This window comes from Seriola dumerili, unplaced genomic scaffold (assembly GCF_002260705.1).
Source record: "Seriola dumerili isolate Sdu_G_001 unplaced genomic scaffold, Sdu_1.0 BDQW01001124.1, whole genome shotgun sequence".
Lineage (NCBI taxonomy): Eukaryota > Metazoa > Chordata > Actinopteri > Carangiformes > Carangidae > Seriola > Seriola dumerili.
In genome coordinates this window covers 1,526,509-1,541,147 of record NW_019175379.1, presented here as the reverse complement: position 1 = coordinate 1,541,147, position 14,639 = coordinate 1,526,509, and the positions used below count along the sequence as shown (strand labels likewise).

The 14,639-nt window shown below is 39.8% G+C and overlaps 2 protein-coding genes across 3 annotated transcripts; both read left to right on the top strand.

The window, feature by feature from the left end:
- Positions 1–336: 336 nt before the first annotated feature.
- LOC111237902 (charged multivesicular body protein 4c-like) lies at positions 337–2,880 on the top strand. The gene is made up of 5 exons (XM_022767209.1): positions 337–714; positions 1,286–1,463; positions 1,623–1,731; positions 1,925–2,051; positions 2,379–2,880. Exons 1-5 carry the CDS (start codon positions 492–494, stop codon positions 2,438–2,440), a joined length of 699 nt encoding a protein of 232 aa, XP_022622930.1. The 5' UTR covers positions 337–491; the 3' UTR covers positions 2,441–2,880.
- A 335-nt stretch (positions 2,881–3,215) lies between these two features.
- Positions 3,216–7,998, top strand: LOC111237838 (GTPase IMAP family member 4-like). Of its 2 annotated transcripts, XM_022767107.1 has the most exons (3): positions 3,216–3,333; positions 4,024–4,806; positions 5,286–7,998. In XM_022767107.1, the coding sequence occupies exons 1-3, from the start codon at positions 3,303–3,305 to the stop codon at positions 5,288–5,290; spliced, it is 819 nt and encodes a 272-aa protein (XP_022622828.1). In that variant the 5' UTR covers positions 3,216–3,302; the 3' UTR covers positions 5,291–7,998. The 2 variants fall into 2 exon arrangements, with proteins under 2 accessions (XP_022622828.1, XP_022622827.1); XM_022767106.1 differs by lacking the exon at positions 5,286–7,998 and having other exon boundaries at positions 4,024–4,814.
- Positions 7,999–14,639: the final 6,641 nt, after the last annotated feature.

The following is a 14,639-nucleotide window of genomic DNA, read 5'->3' as shown; positions in this document are numbered from 1 at the left end:
CACTACGAGAAACTATATTTTATGTCTGCAATAGAATTGACTTCGACTTAATAAATTGCACATTTATATAATTTATTATATATATGTATATATATATGTATATATACATATATTTTTTTTTAATTCGTTCTACTTTTAGTATTCCTTTCTTCATTCGCTTTAAGGTTACATCTATAACAATATAAGTCATAATTCATCAAAGGACTAATAAAAAGTTGTTTTTGTTAATCATTGTGAAACGTAGTGAACGGAGGAAAGAAGTTTCAGGGTGAAAGGGGAGGCAGGGCGTCAGGTGACAATACGTCACTCAGGTATTGGTGAAAGGCATAGGTGAAAGGTGTGGTGAAAGGTTCGTTCACTGGCTGATTTGAATTGAAAGCACTAAGCCGTCGAACAGGAAAGTCTGCTAACAACATATCTACCAGTAGAAACACTGGAGTGGGTCGTCAGAGTTTTAGTTACCTGAGCACTTTACTCCAAAGGCCGCAAAAATGAGCAAAATCGCGAAATTATTCAAGGGGAGTTCCAGCTCGAGTTCATCGAGCTCTTCGAAGTCCAAACACCACCGGTCGCGGGGAGGACCTTCCCCTCAGGAGGCCATTCACAAACTGCGGGAAACAGAGGAAATGCTGACGAAGAAACAAGACTACCTGGAGAAGAGGATAGAGCAAGAAATAATGATAGCCAAGAAGAATGGCACAAAAAACAAGAGGGGTATGTTTCTGTGCTCGTCAGAAAAACCGGTGCACCTGTTTTCTCGAGCCAAGGACATTCAGAAAATAGGCCCACAGGCTCTTTAAGTTTGTGCTTAAAAAGTTAATATTATCGTCTTTTTAAGGCAAATATCAAACTAAGACTCCTTACAGGTATGAAGGGAGGTGGTTAAAGAGGTTTGATATACGCTCCTCTATGGGATTATTGGCCTACAGTGATTGTTTTGTTGTGATGTTGTTTTCCCGTGAGCAAAAGCAGCAGCAAGCATAATGGGTTTGTACAAATGGGTTTGTAACAAGTGAGGTGACAGAAAAGAAACCAAAGAATTGATTAATATTAATGCTCAACGTTTTTGTAGTTGTTAAAGAAACTCAGTGTTTTCTCATATGAAACCTTGAGCTGCTGCATTGCTTAGGTGAATCACCTCAGACTAATAATAACCATTGTTATGTAATGGGAGGAACCCTGTCTCTTTTCAGTTTAACTCCTAACGCTTCTCAATCAGAGTGAAAGGTGAGAAATTATTAGACAGAGTTGCACTTGAGTGACTTCTGCAATCTCTCTGTATCAGCTGCTCTGCAGGCCCTGAAGAGGAAGAAGCGCTTGGAGCAGCAGCTCACCCAGATTGATGGCACTCTCTCCACCATCGAATTTCAGAGAGAAGCTCTAGAGAACTCGCACACCAACACAGAGGTCCTGAAGAATATGGGCTTTGCTGCCAAGGCCATGAAGCAAGTCCATGAGAACATGTAAGAACCTCCTGGTATAACCAATAAAACTGCAATTTTTTTTGTAGTAATTTACCTGAAATGTCTAAAACTGGTAAATGGCACTGCTTGTATCTTTTTGATAGGAGACCCAACAGTGCACCAATTTTAAGAGATGTATATCTCTCTTCTCTTTTTCAGGGATGTTGACAAAATAGATGATCTGATGCAGGATATCACAGAGCAACAGGATGTGGCTCAAGAGATCAGTGAGGCCATTTCCAGACCTTTCGGCGAGACATTTGATGAGGTTGATACCTCTTCTACCTCTCCTGTCAAAATCAACTTTTATGGCACTCTCTCCTTTTTTTTTTGGCAGTTTGTGACATATATTTTAAGATATGTGTGGTACTTTCTGTGTGTAGCTTGCTTATCCATTTCTTGCTCTCCAAAAATGCATCTGACAAAACTCTGTGTGTTGTTTACCTTATGTGTTTTCTTAGGATGAGCTGCTGGCAGAGCTGGCGGAGCTGGAACAGGAGGAGCTTGAGGAGAACATGAAGAGTATGGGCGGACTACCCAGCGTACCCAGCTCCAAGCTGCCTACAGCACGGCCCAGTCAGCGCGCAAGTAAGTACAACATAGCACAGGCCTACAACAGTAAATAAAGTTTTTAACCACTACTGTACATATTTGAAAATTCACATGGCACTTTCACAATTTCATCTGAACAATACAATCTTGATTTTGACAAATTAATCTCTTTCCCAAAACTACAAGCATGTGGCTGACACTGATGTTGTATTGTACGAGTCATTTATCTGTTACGAATAGCTTTATATTATTAGTTTTTGTTGAAAATGATTAAATAAAACATATTAAAACAAATTAATCCCTGATGAATGTTCCATTATACTTTAATAGCTTTAATTGTTAACTGTTTATTTCTTTTTACAGCAACCAAGAAAAGGGCTGAAGATGATGACGACATGCGTATGCTGGCATCATGGGCAACTTAAGTACATAAAAAAGGCACCGTTATAGTCACAGAAAGTGACAAAGAGATATGATATGAAGTTTTTTTTTTTTTTTTTTTTGTAAAGATATTTTGAGGTTTTTTAGGGAAAATGAAGTACATTATTATTTTTTAAAAACAATCGACAACCTTATAGCTACTTTGCAGATTATATTTATCAAGAAATAAAAAATTTTAAGTGAAGGAATCAGCAAACTGTAATTTTAAATCTGCTTTTCTTTTCTTCACTACCTCTGTTTCTTTTCATGTGCCATTCATAGCCAACCTCAGAATCTACTGCTTATATAAGCCTGATGAAGACATGAAGAGGACTGTGGTGTCTTTAACACATTGAGCATTCTATGTTGGACCACTGTAAATAAACGTAGACCTTGCATTAACACTGTAAATATACTGCCTTTCAATGTTCAACAATAAAATAATTCCCCTAATAATCTTGCCTGATATCTGCTGTTATCTTGGTGTATTTATCTGCTGTATGATGTGGCTGCACTACCAGTTGAAGAGTTGGACCACTGCAGTTCATTATGAGTGGCATAGATATTTTTTAGGATGGACTCTATAAGTCCCTGTAATATTGTGATTTTAAAAACACGTGTTATTGTGCTAAATATTGCCATATTCATTTTGATTTGAGCTTTAAACTTTTACTTTGCTACTGCAGTGTAGTTATATTACATCCAGTTTGCCATGGTTTTATTTTGAAAGATGTGTGGCCGGAAGATAACATCTTTACACACCAGTTAGCTTGTGACTTCTACAAGGGGAAGTCCTGGTCCGAGGAACTAGCCACCTAAAGACAAAATAACACCTGAAACAGACGAAGATCTGGATTAAAACACATTATGGAAGCGAACAGACCACACCAGACAGGAGGTAAGCCAGTAACGTTATTATCTTTCTAAAACTGTTTGTAAAAACAAAAAGATTGTAGTTGTCAAATAAGTATGGCCAGTTTCTGTGGCTACAAAAATTAGCGCTAAGTTAGCAGACAGTTTCCAGGCTAAACATTACCCTCTAAACCGGACGGTGACACGTTTCACACGTAGCAACTAATGTGAGAGGATGTTAGAAAAACGTTGTGTACATTTCGGTTAATCTTACATCGTTATTAACTAAGTATTACGACTTTTTACTTTTTTTTTTATCGCAAGATGGTTACTTAATACACTGCCGAGTAGTTTGTATATTTTTCCCTGGGATGAATACCGTCTTATCTCAACCTATATTTATATATCTTAACTAATTGGACGATTTTATTTAGTCATCTTAATCTGTAAAGTAACTACAAGTAACTACTATTTAGTACACATAAATGTACTTTTTCATTTGCCTATAGAGCCAAAGAGCCGAAAAAGAAACTACTCCTGTAAGAGTACGTAAAAATTGTAATTAACTACAGTACTTGAGTAGATGTACTTGGTTACTTTCCACTACTTTTTATTGGGAAGCTAAGGTAAATCGTGGACAAAAGTTTAATTTGGGAAAGTTGGTAAAAGAAATGCTTGTTAAAACGTTTTTGCACTCTACTACATCCCATCCCAACACTGTCTCTTTTCAATTCAGTGACCACAGCCGGAGATGCCTCTGGGACAGAAGAGGAGGCTAAAAAGACAGCAGCTGCAGCCCAAGCAGTCAACCGCCTGCCTGAAGTTCGACTGGTGGTGCTGGGTTGGAGGTGGCCGGGGAAGAGCCTGACGGGCAACACTATCATAGGCCGAGAGGAATTCCGCCTGGAGCGAGCAGCTGAGTTCTGTGTGAAGAGGCAGACTGAGGTGCAGGGGCGGCAGGTGATTGTGGTGGACACTCCAGGGTGGTTCTCCGCCCAGGATACACCACCCTCTTATAAACAGGAGTTAGTGAGAGGAGCTTCTCTTTCCACTCCAGGTCCACATGCCTTCCTGCTGGTCATCCCTGTTGGCATGTTCACAGAGGTGGACCGTGCACGCATCGAGGAGCATGTGAGCCTCTTTGGGGAAGGTGTGTGGATGCATACGATTGTGGTTTTCACCTGGGCGGAGGTGTTGCGGACAATTTCAATTGAGAGGTACATCCGTAGGGAGGGCAAGGAGCTGCAGTGGGTGTTGGAAAAGTGTAAGCGAAGGTACTTCGTCATAAATAACTGCATATTTGGGGAGCATCCCCAGGTAGGACGTTTGATGGAGAGGGTGGAGAAGATGGTGGCAGAGGAAGGGGGCTACTACAACCCAGAGGAGGTGGAGAAAGAGAAGAAGAAAAGTCTGGATGAGAACCAAAACACAGCTGGAGTGGGGCGCGATCTGGGGGCACGCCCCAAACAGAACTCTGGACTGGGTTTGTCCAAAGCCATGGAGGTGGATCCACTTTCCAGTGAGTGATGCGTCTATCATGGCTCAAGAGAAAGTAAAGTTTCAAATGTTAGGGGTTTCTTTTAGGACATTTCTGTTAAAGACAATCCATTGTTGTTATAAAAATATTGAATATAGCTGTTTCAAGGAAAGTAATCATATGTAATTTAATGGGGCCTTTTAAGTAGATGCATTTGTTAACCTTCCTTAACATTATCGCTTTGTGCCAGGCTGGTATGCATGAAATTCAGATTGCAGTATCTCAACACCTTTTCTTACATTTCTGTTCTGCACCTTTACACAGTCAGCTGGTCATTTCCTCCTCTGGTCTCCATAGCAACCCAAGAAAGACAAACCTAGAAAACAAAACATTATTCCTCCCTTTCTAACACCACTTCAATAACAGTGATATCACAGTATTTTAGCTAAATGCATGTGGATCAAGCTTGTTTATATATAAAATGGAGCCCTATTAATAATGCACTGTGTGTCCAATTCTAGATTAACCAGACACTCTTGACTGATGGACCGTCTAAACCACGACTAACGGAGCCTCTGCCTTGCCGTGCTGATGGCAGCGCTGCATATTTGACGAGACAAAAAAGGGTAATCAACCGAAATGTTACTTAATGTACAAACCATTTATTTTATTTATTTTTTTAATCAGACGTGACTGTGTGTGCTTTCTTTATTATATAGTATCTTTTCACTGATGATATCGGAGGCCTTTTCAACTTAAATGCCCTTCTCTCTTGCTGTTCAAAGATTTATACTCCCCAGTTTTAACATACAATATTTTATTTGTTAGTGTGGCGTCTTTAAGACTGTGTGATGGGATGGATTTTATTTAGTCTAAAACAAGGAAGCACAAGCTGTTACATACAGCAGGCAACCGCCATTATTTTTAAACCCAGTCTATACACTCCTTAGTCATGGCGGATACCAATGGCAGAATTGCACTACTAAATTGTTTCTATAATAATCTGCTGATGACTGTTGAGGGAATTGCTTTTATAACGATTCCCATTTGTTGTGACCAAACTGTAAATGCTTTTCTCATGCTGCGATGTTTATTACACTCTCAGTGTACAGTTGTAAAGCACTTGAGCAGTTATTGATTTTTGTCTGTTGCTTTAAAGCAGCGGTTTTACTGGCTGCCACTTCCACCGGGTTGGCCGGTGAGTTACTCTCAGAGAACCTGGGGTTGTTAGAGATAGTGACAGATCTGAGTGGTGTGACTCTTAAACCCAATCCAAGGTTCTGCAAAGTAAATATGTTAAAGCGTCTTTGTGTGGAATTTCGATGTGGTTATCACATCTTTCAAATGATTCTGAAAGCTTAAAGGTACCCTGTGGAGTTTGTGACCACTAGTCATGCTACGGGGCAATGTTTGTTGTTTGAAATGCACTTAACATGTTTTGTTAGACCTCAAGGATACATAGGGTAAACGTAACTTTTGTTTGTTTACTAAACTCCACAGGGCACCTTTAAGTTTGTAATATGTTTGTAGAAAAATTTGAATTTTAGTGAAAATTGGTTTTGTAAGTAGTAAGCAAAACTCTTTGTTATGCCATCATTGAATATTGAGCACCATGAGGTCCTCATGTATACATAGTAAATAAGCATGAGAGCGGGGTCAAAATGTACAATATTCCACAGGGCTAAAGCAACATTTATGGCATTTGTTGGCAGCCAGCTATGCCAAATTTAGCACCTTTTCCAAAGAGATGGTGGCTCTTCCTGACAGGGTAGAGTCAGCTGCTCTGGACAGACACTCCAACATTGCATGAGGAGGTATACAGCGGTTTTATGTAGGCCTCCTTTGTGAGCCTTACTGGGACTGATTCCTAACCTCAGCCACCACTTTAATGAAGCAGTGGTATGCCACCATTGGAGGACCCAGTTTAAGGAAAAGCACAGTAGATGGTTACATACTGTAGTTAACTATGGTTGTGTGGCCCAGTTGGATCACTCCAGTCCTGCCTCGTGTCATTCGTGTGTCTGTGTACTGTATATGGGGCCCTTATAGGAGTGGCCCAGCTGCACAAAGCATAAACAGGTGCACATAGTGTTGAATCGTTGCCTTGCATATCCCACAATCACAGATCAGTTCCCTGTGGTTACCAGTATAAATGCCAGCATACCTAGTTCAGACTCAGAGCCCTGCTAGTTTTAGTTTTAACTAACCTGGGTGTAAATCAGGTACTAAAAGAGGGACTGGTTGGAAATCTTTGCCTTCAATCTATTGTTCTTTGTAAATGTCACAGATCAGTTCTCAGTCTTGGCTCTCAGGATCTAGATCTTTCTGGTTTTCACTCCAACAATCGAATCTGGACTTTTTTCCCCCACTGGCACATCTAGTGAATGCAATCACCAGGATGGTCAGTTTGAAAACCAGTAGGTCAGGAGAGAGCCATGATTTACAACTGACTTAAGGCTTTTTTTTTTATCAAAGGAATGCTGTAGATAGTATAGATCCGTTTCTGAAAGCAGCTATTAGTGTTCTGCGTGAATGTATTTTTTATTCATTACAGAGTAAAGCAAATCCAATGTTGTATGTTTATATATAGGACTGTTCCACCCAGTGTGGATAAATACTGACATGAGTGCTGACATTTAATACAGAAACATTAGACAGGAAAGCGATTGACCTATTGTACACTCATTACGGATATTTTATTTTAGATCTAGGGAGTTGATATAAACACTCTGAATAAACACAATTACAAACACTGCTAAAGATGTAGCTCATACTGTATTTGGTTTAATGTCACTTGGCAGCACTGTCAGTGACAAGAGGTCAGCCAATCAGCAAAAAAAGAATAAGAGAAGATTAATAAAGAACAGGATCCACCAGTAATAATGTCTGAATATGGCAGACATGTATATTGCACGTTGACAAACTGCTCTGAGTCATGCAACTTAATATAAACTCCTTTGTAGCTGTGTTTGTAATGGTGAATTAGTTACTTTAAAAGTCCTTTTTCCTCAAGGGTCAACCTTGTTTGATCTCTCGTGGTTGAGTCCAGCATGTGAATCAAGTTACTCTTAAGAAATTAATGAACGAAGCCAAGGATCCTCTCTGGGCTTTTGCTGCACCCGTTGTGTGTCTTATTGTCCGACACTGTTCAGATTTGCTTGTGATAAAAAATGAATGGCTTCAATTTAGCGAGTGCTGCATTGTTTAGTATTTTTCTGTTCAAATAAATGCATATTTTGATCTAGTGTACGTCTGGTGCCTGTTCCTTTAATACTTCACATGTGAAGACTTTATCACTCATATATGCCTCTTTAATTTGTTAAATTATGTGTTTGCCACAAGCTTTTATAGGTTTAAAATTATTGTTTTAATTAGGAAAGATGGCTATAAATGTTAGCCTAAAAGAGACTTTTTTTTATTTTCTTGAATGACCTATTAATCATTTAGCCCATGAAATGTTAGAATAGCCCAATATAATGTCTCCAAATTAGGTGTTTTATCTCACCTACAGTCAAAAACCCAAAGATATTTCATTTATTATCATCATTTAAAGAAAAGCAGTAAATCCTGATTAGCAAAGGTGGAACCAGAGAATGTTTTGATATTGTGCTGGAGCGATAACTGAAACCATTAATTGACTATTAAAATAGTTTATATACTAAATATAATAAATGTTTATATATCCTGCTAAAGTATCAGTATCTGGGGTTCTCAAAGTATTTCCAACCTAAAGTCTTACAGTTCAGTTTGGTCCCAGATACTCTGGATTCTCAGGTTCATCAATCCACTAGGTCCGGTAAAGAGATTGGGGATAGCAGACTCTAGGTAAGAGTAACAAGACCTCCAGCACACAAAGACACACGCAACAACTGACTAAAGCAAAAGATGGAAAAAATATTTACAAAGGCTTTAGTTCAGTATAATTTTCTCTTTTGTACACATCCCTTCAACTCAAACTTCAGTTTTTCTTAACCATTTCCACTCAAACTTACCATAGAAATAAAAAATCTAGTATATGCAACCAAGGAAATACATTAATTGAAAAAAATAAAATAAAACTTGAATAAAGAAAATACTCAGCCCTGGTAATAGGTGTAAGAGAAGTCATATTTACATCTATTAAACCCAAATTCATAGTCTTTGTATCTTTGATTTTTGAGCATTTTTTGTTTCCTTTAAAGTTATCAAGTTTAAATGACTTGAGTTTTTTAGAGTTGTCGGTCGACCGTGGGGCTCTTTAAGGGTTTTCTCAATCTTTTGCACCCACAAAAAAAATCTGAGATCTCAGAAAAAAAAGTGCAAATTAATAAATTAATCCTCCTGAGTCAAGTTCCCTCTGACTTAATTCCTACCGCGCGTCGGAACCACTCAACGTCCACACGTCAGTGAAGGCGTCCGCAAGCAGCAACGACGATGCGGCAGCAGATGGAGCAGCTCCACGTCGTCACACACTGAATTCTCCCTTAAAAAAAACAAAAAAAACAGCATTCACACAAATGTGCAGAACAGTTATCATATTGTCCTATTTTTCTTATTTCACTGTCCATAATAACAGAATGAACACAACTTTACGATAACTATAACAGTTCTGAACTTTTAGTCACCTTTTCTGTAACTCAGTTTCAGTTGCCTTTAACTTATTTATTTATTTATTTATTTATTTTTTACAGCACAACACATTTACTTTAACCACAATTCACAGTTCAAATACACACAATTCACCCAGTGCTTCACTAGAGCTAGTTCAACAGCCAAACACGTTACACTTACATAGCTTTTAGGCTAATGCGATTAGCCGACAGAGGTGGACGGCTAAACAGCTCATAACAACCATAAACAGTTTTGCATCACTTAAAACATTATATCCTTAGTGGTTTTGCTTATCAGGTTTCTCAAAATACATTGACACACAATTCCAGTCTGTAGCAATGAAGTGTTAATGCTAATTAGCTAACTTTGAGTAGCTAACTCACCGGTAGAATCCACTTAATTGAGAAGAAACGCTCACCTGGGTTCATTAGATGATAATTCCTCTGTCAACAGCCACATCAAGCGTCTTTCCTGGGATTACTGTCATCTCTACTCAATCGCACGTCTCGAAAACTGGTAAAAAAAAATGTTTTATTTCACCTCCCAGACTCACATTTGTCTGCATCACGGGTCCCAGGTAGCTGTGTGTGTGTGTGTGTGTGTGTGTGTGTGTGTGTGTGTGTGTGTGTGTGTGTGTGTGTGGGAGGGGGGTGATCTGCTTGCGAGACGTTTAGGGGTCATCTGTAAATTGGGGCTACAGAGAATCCTCCAGGAAGTACCTTCAGTAGTAACTTTCTGTAGTTTGACCACAAGATGGCAGTAAGATGCCAGGTCACGCAGATGATGGACGTGTTTACAACAGCGGCAGCATGATTCACAGCAATGGTATGACCTTGCCCACAATAGATTCATTAACTTGATTTGGGGAATGTAATAGCTTGGTGTCCAACCATTAACACCCACTTATCATAGTTTATAGGCAAAATGTGCAGTTGTTGTGTTTATGCAGCACACTTCATTACTCCCTGACTCTACCCTTCAGCTATATCTAGTGCCAAACATTACGGAAGTTAAATCCTCCTCTTGCCCTTCATGCAACTGAACCAGTGTTGTCTAGTCCTCTCTGACAAAGTCTGAAAGCCTGGCTCATTCAATAATCTCCCCTCCTTCCTCATACCTCCTTCATGCCTTCTGAGCTCCCAGCTTGCTGAGCTCTGCTCCATCCCTCTCTTTGCTGTCTTGTTTACTCAGCTTTCTCTCTATACTGCTGTGGCGCTCTATCTCCTCGATCTGCAGGCAGGCGGTTCCACTATCTACCTGATCCAAGGATTTCATGTAAACCAGACAGCAGTTTTTCCACTGTCACGCTCTCTCTCAGCACAGTTACAGATGATGTAGTGCAGAAAATCATGTTTGTTTGTTTTTTTTTAAACAGAAAAGGGCTACGTGAAGGTGACTGACAAGCAGAATGAGCACTGACAGGAAAAGTTCAGCTCACTGTCAGTCAAACATCGGCGGCTCTCCTCCAAATGAATCAGTCCCATGATCCTATTTAAATTTTTTGTCATGCATTCTTAAATTAATTATGGTGACATTTAAACCAGAATAATGCATTAGTATGTCAGTTTCCCAGCTGCTCATTGATTCTCTATTGTATTTGTGTTTTGAATGCATACATGAATACTGATTAATTGAGCAATGAAAGTGGTTATTTGTAAGAAATTTACTCAGACAAACCAACACTAAAATAAATAATTTAAACAAAATCTATATGCACTCAAACACATAAGCAGTTGTACACAAGTGTGAGTGTTTTTAACAACATTGTTTATTATTTCAAATGTAATCAAAACAACAGTAGTTACAGAAATTACAGACAGCCATGATACTGTGTGATTTTGAGTCTTATTGTGTGCTATGGAGTGTCATGATAACATAAAAACAAGGTCACAGCTGAAAGAAAAGTCCACGTCTCGTTTCTTTACATTGAGCTCTTTACATTCAGCTCTGGCTACCGCCATCCAATCCAATTCATAAGTCAGAGAATAAAGAACAGCACACAGCAGTTACCCATCCCAACAACACCACTATGCTGCTTTATCATCATCATCATCATCATCATCATCATCATCTCAAACAACATGTTAAGAAAGTGGGAGTGAAAGCAATTAGTCAAGTCCAGTGAAGCAAGTGAAGGTTTGGCTGCCGGACAAACCTCCTGTTATATGCTCAGAGCATTTTCGGCTTTTGCAGAAGAATCCGACCGTCAGCCACTTTCTCTGACTGCGTTTGGAGAGTGGTTATAAAAACACTTGCAGTTTCAGGTGGCAGTGTGCAACAAGCAGATGTCCCAAGCAATTGCAAAGAGCTTTTCTCCACAGGGATAGATCTAACAATATATATTTTTTTTTTTTAAAAACAAAAAAAACAACAAACATCTGTAGGCATGAAGACGCCACTGGCGCGTTAAACTAAACCTCCCTGTTCTCTCCTGTTTGCCTTTAAAACACAATCGTGGAAGGAAGTTAGGAGGACTCATGAACAGGGGTTTAAAAATGGGGTTGGTACCAATGAGACCACATCAGACCTCAGTGGCGTTATGAAGGAGGGTATGTGTGAGGCATTAAAACAGCCAGTGAGTCCCTAATTTGGTGTTTGTACTTGGTGACACGTGAGTGTATCTTTGGGGTGTGTAGGTTATAGCTGATGTGTTAATGAGAGTGTATTTAGAGGATTAAATGCTCTCATTTAGATTTTTTTTTAAAACAATTTCACTTTTAACAAAAGAGAAACGACTTTTAGGAGGACAACTGATTAACCAACTGGTCTGGGGAACGTAACTCTTGGGAAACATTAACCCCAGTTTGTGCCTCTTGTGTATTAGCATATGTTCGGGTTAGATTCGGTTTAGTTAGACAGTATTTTCAGAATATGAAAAGACTCTTCAAACCAGACTCTTTTTTTAATCATAATTCAGCAGACAGAATAATTCTTCATCTGGATGGTTGGAGTCTTTGGTCACTCTGAAAATACCTCTAGAATAATGGCAAACAACCTTTTTTCAAACATTGCAGGTTAATCATCTTTTAAAGATTCAACAGGTTGTGTGACAGTATTTAACTACTGATCCGCTCCAAAGTTATGATTGGACAATCGCTGTTTGGGGGAGGGGTTTAGAGAAACGACATTATAAATGGCACCACTATAAGTTAACCAGCAAACCACTACACACTCCACTGACTGGTCTGTTCTGTACGGTGGTGTGCTGAGTACTGAGGTGTGGAGGCTGTGGGGAGTCTGAGGTAAAAATATCGCACTCAGATGCTGATTAGTCTTTGGTCTCAATGTGATGGTGACAAGGTGTGAATTAGAAAAAAAAAAAGGATCCAGGTGCTTTTTCAGTGTCAAACTGAACGGGTGTAATATTGCACGTTTAATTTTTCAGTAGAATTCCAGGAAACTGATAGTGTCTGTAAAAAATGCGTCTACAATCATTGGTGTAAAACATGATTTTGTCAGGAAATAATAATCAACAGTAGAAATGAGTGATTGAATTTGCTCAGTCAGAAGCCTTGTGTTTTGATCGGTGACAGCAATGACTGGAACAGTATTCACATTTAAGTAAAAAAGTACAGAAAAAAAGGCCACTCATAAAAAATAAAGTTTTTCAGTACTATTACTGCTATACTAAAAATGTTTGCCATGAGTTACCTGAATCTGCAAATGTTTTGGCCTCGGTATATACATTTATGTGTTAATACGGATGAGTCAATCAAAGTTGTTAAACATGGACACAGAACTGGTTATGCTGGCGACATACTGGAAAAGGAAACCACACGGTAAAATCAAGAAAAAAACTCCAACTAGACCAGTGTGTTTTCTCGCTCACACAAACTGTATCCAGATACCTCAGATTCAAATCAATAAGAATCAACTGTGCAGAGCCAGCTCAAACATATGCACCCATAAAGCAGGTGGATATCCAGTCACCACTGTAAACTGCTCTCTTCTGCATTCACACACACACACATTCACACACACACACACGCACAGGAATCACTTACACTTTAGAAAATATATTCACACTCACAAGCGCCTGTCTTGCAATTTTGCATTAGTACCACATGTCAAATGAGAAAAAAAAAAAAATGTGCATGGAGAAAAAAAAAAAGTGCAAACCCTAGTCAGGGACAAAATGGCACGGCAGTAATGAAGAAAATAAAATAAAGCAAAAATAAAAAAACAAATAAAATGGTATCGATGACGTAAGGAATCAATCAAAGAACCAATCAAGATAGAGAGAAAGATAGAGTGTGCCCATCACCCACTCAAAAAACTAAAAACAAAAACACTGATATATTCTCAGTGAACAGAAAAAAAAAAGAAAAACATCACACTTCATTTTCAGAAAATGAAACCAGCCAAATAATAATTCAACAAAACGCTGAATGGTCAGAGCTGTACTCCGAGGTGTGATCGATCGCAGTGACAGGAGTTCAGCTCGCGTCATGTCGCACAGCCGCAGCCTCTCTGTGCAGAGCGGGCTGTGGAAAAGTCAATGAAGCCTGCTATTGTATTGAAAAGCAATACCGACGGTCTATACAGATACATGTGCCAACCCCTGTGAAAAACAACACACTGAAAGAAAAGAGGAAAAGAAGAAAAAAAAAAACCTGATGGATATACAAAGGCCTATACTGTATAACCCCACCGACAATTAAGTGGAAATCTCTGTTCACATACTCTGTATTGTTTCTGAAAATATATATTGTATAATTCACCCTGCTCCCCCCTCAGACACACCAGCAGCGGTCTAGGCAGTCAGGCTGTACAATCCCTCCATGGCAACATGACAGCAGCCGTACAAACTCTTAACCAATGGTGACTGAGTCGATGACGTCAATGCTGTCCCCTCCCTCTGTCCCCGACAGGTCAGTTCCTGTCCAACAGGAGCTGAACAATGCGTTTGTCTGGGATCGTTTTTCAGGGTTTTCTCACTTCCCCATAATGGCGGCCGCTGCATCCAGTCTCATCTAGCACTCAATGGGCCGGTACGACAGTCTTTAACGAGTCATTGTGTACACTGAGCTCCTCCGATGATCAGCAGATCCTGGAGGTCCCTGGTGAGAAGTCCCCGTGGAGCAGGAGGGAGGAGGGCTGGCACAGGAGGTGTGGGGCGGTGGTCGGAGGGGGGGTGGGGTGGCCACCCCCCCTCCGACCACTCGCCCCACACCTCCTGTGCCAGCTCCTCCTCCCTCCTGGCTCCAGGCGGACTTCTCACCAGGGACCTCCAGGGATCTCTGATCATCGAGGAGCTCAGTGTACACATTGACTTCGTTAAAGGA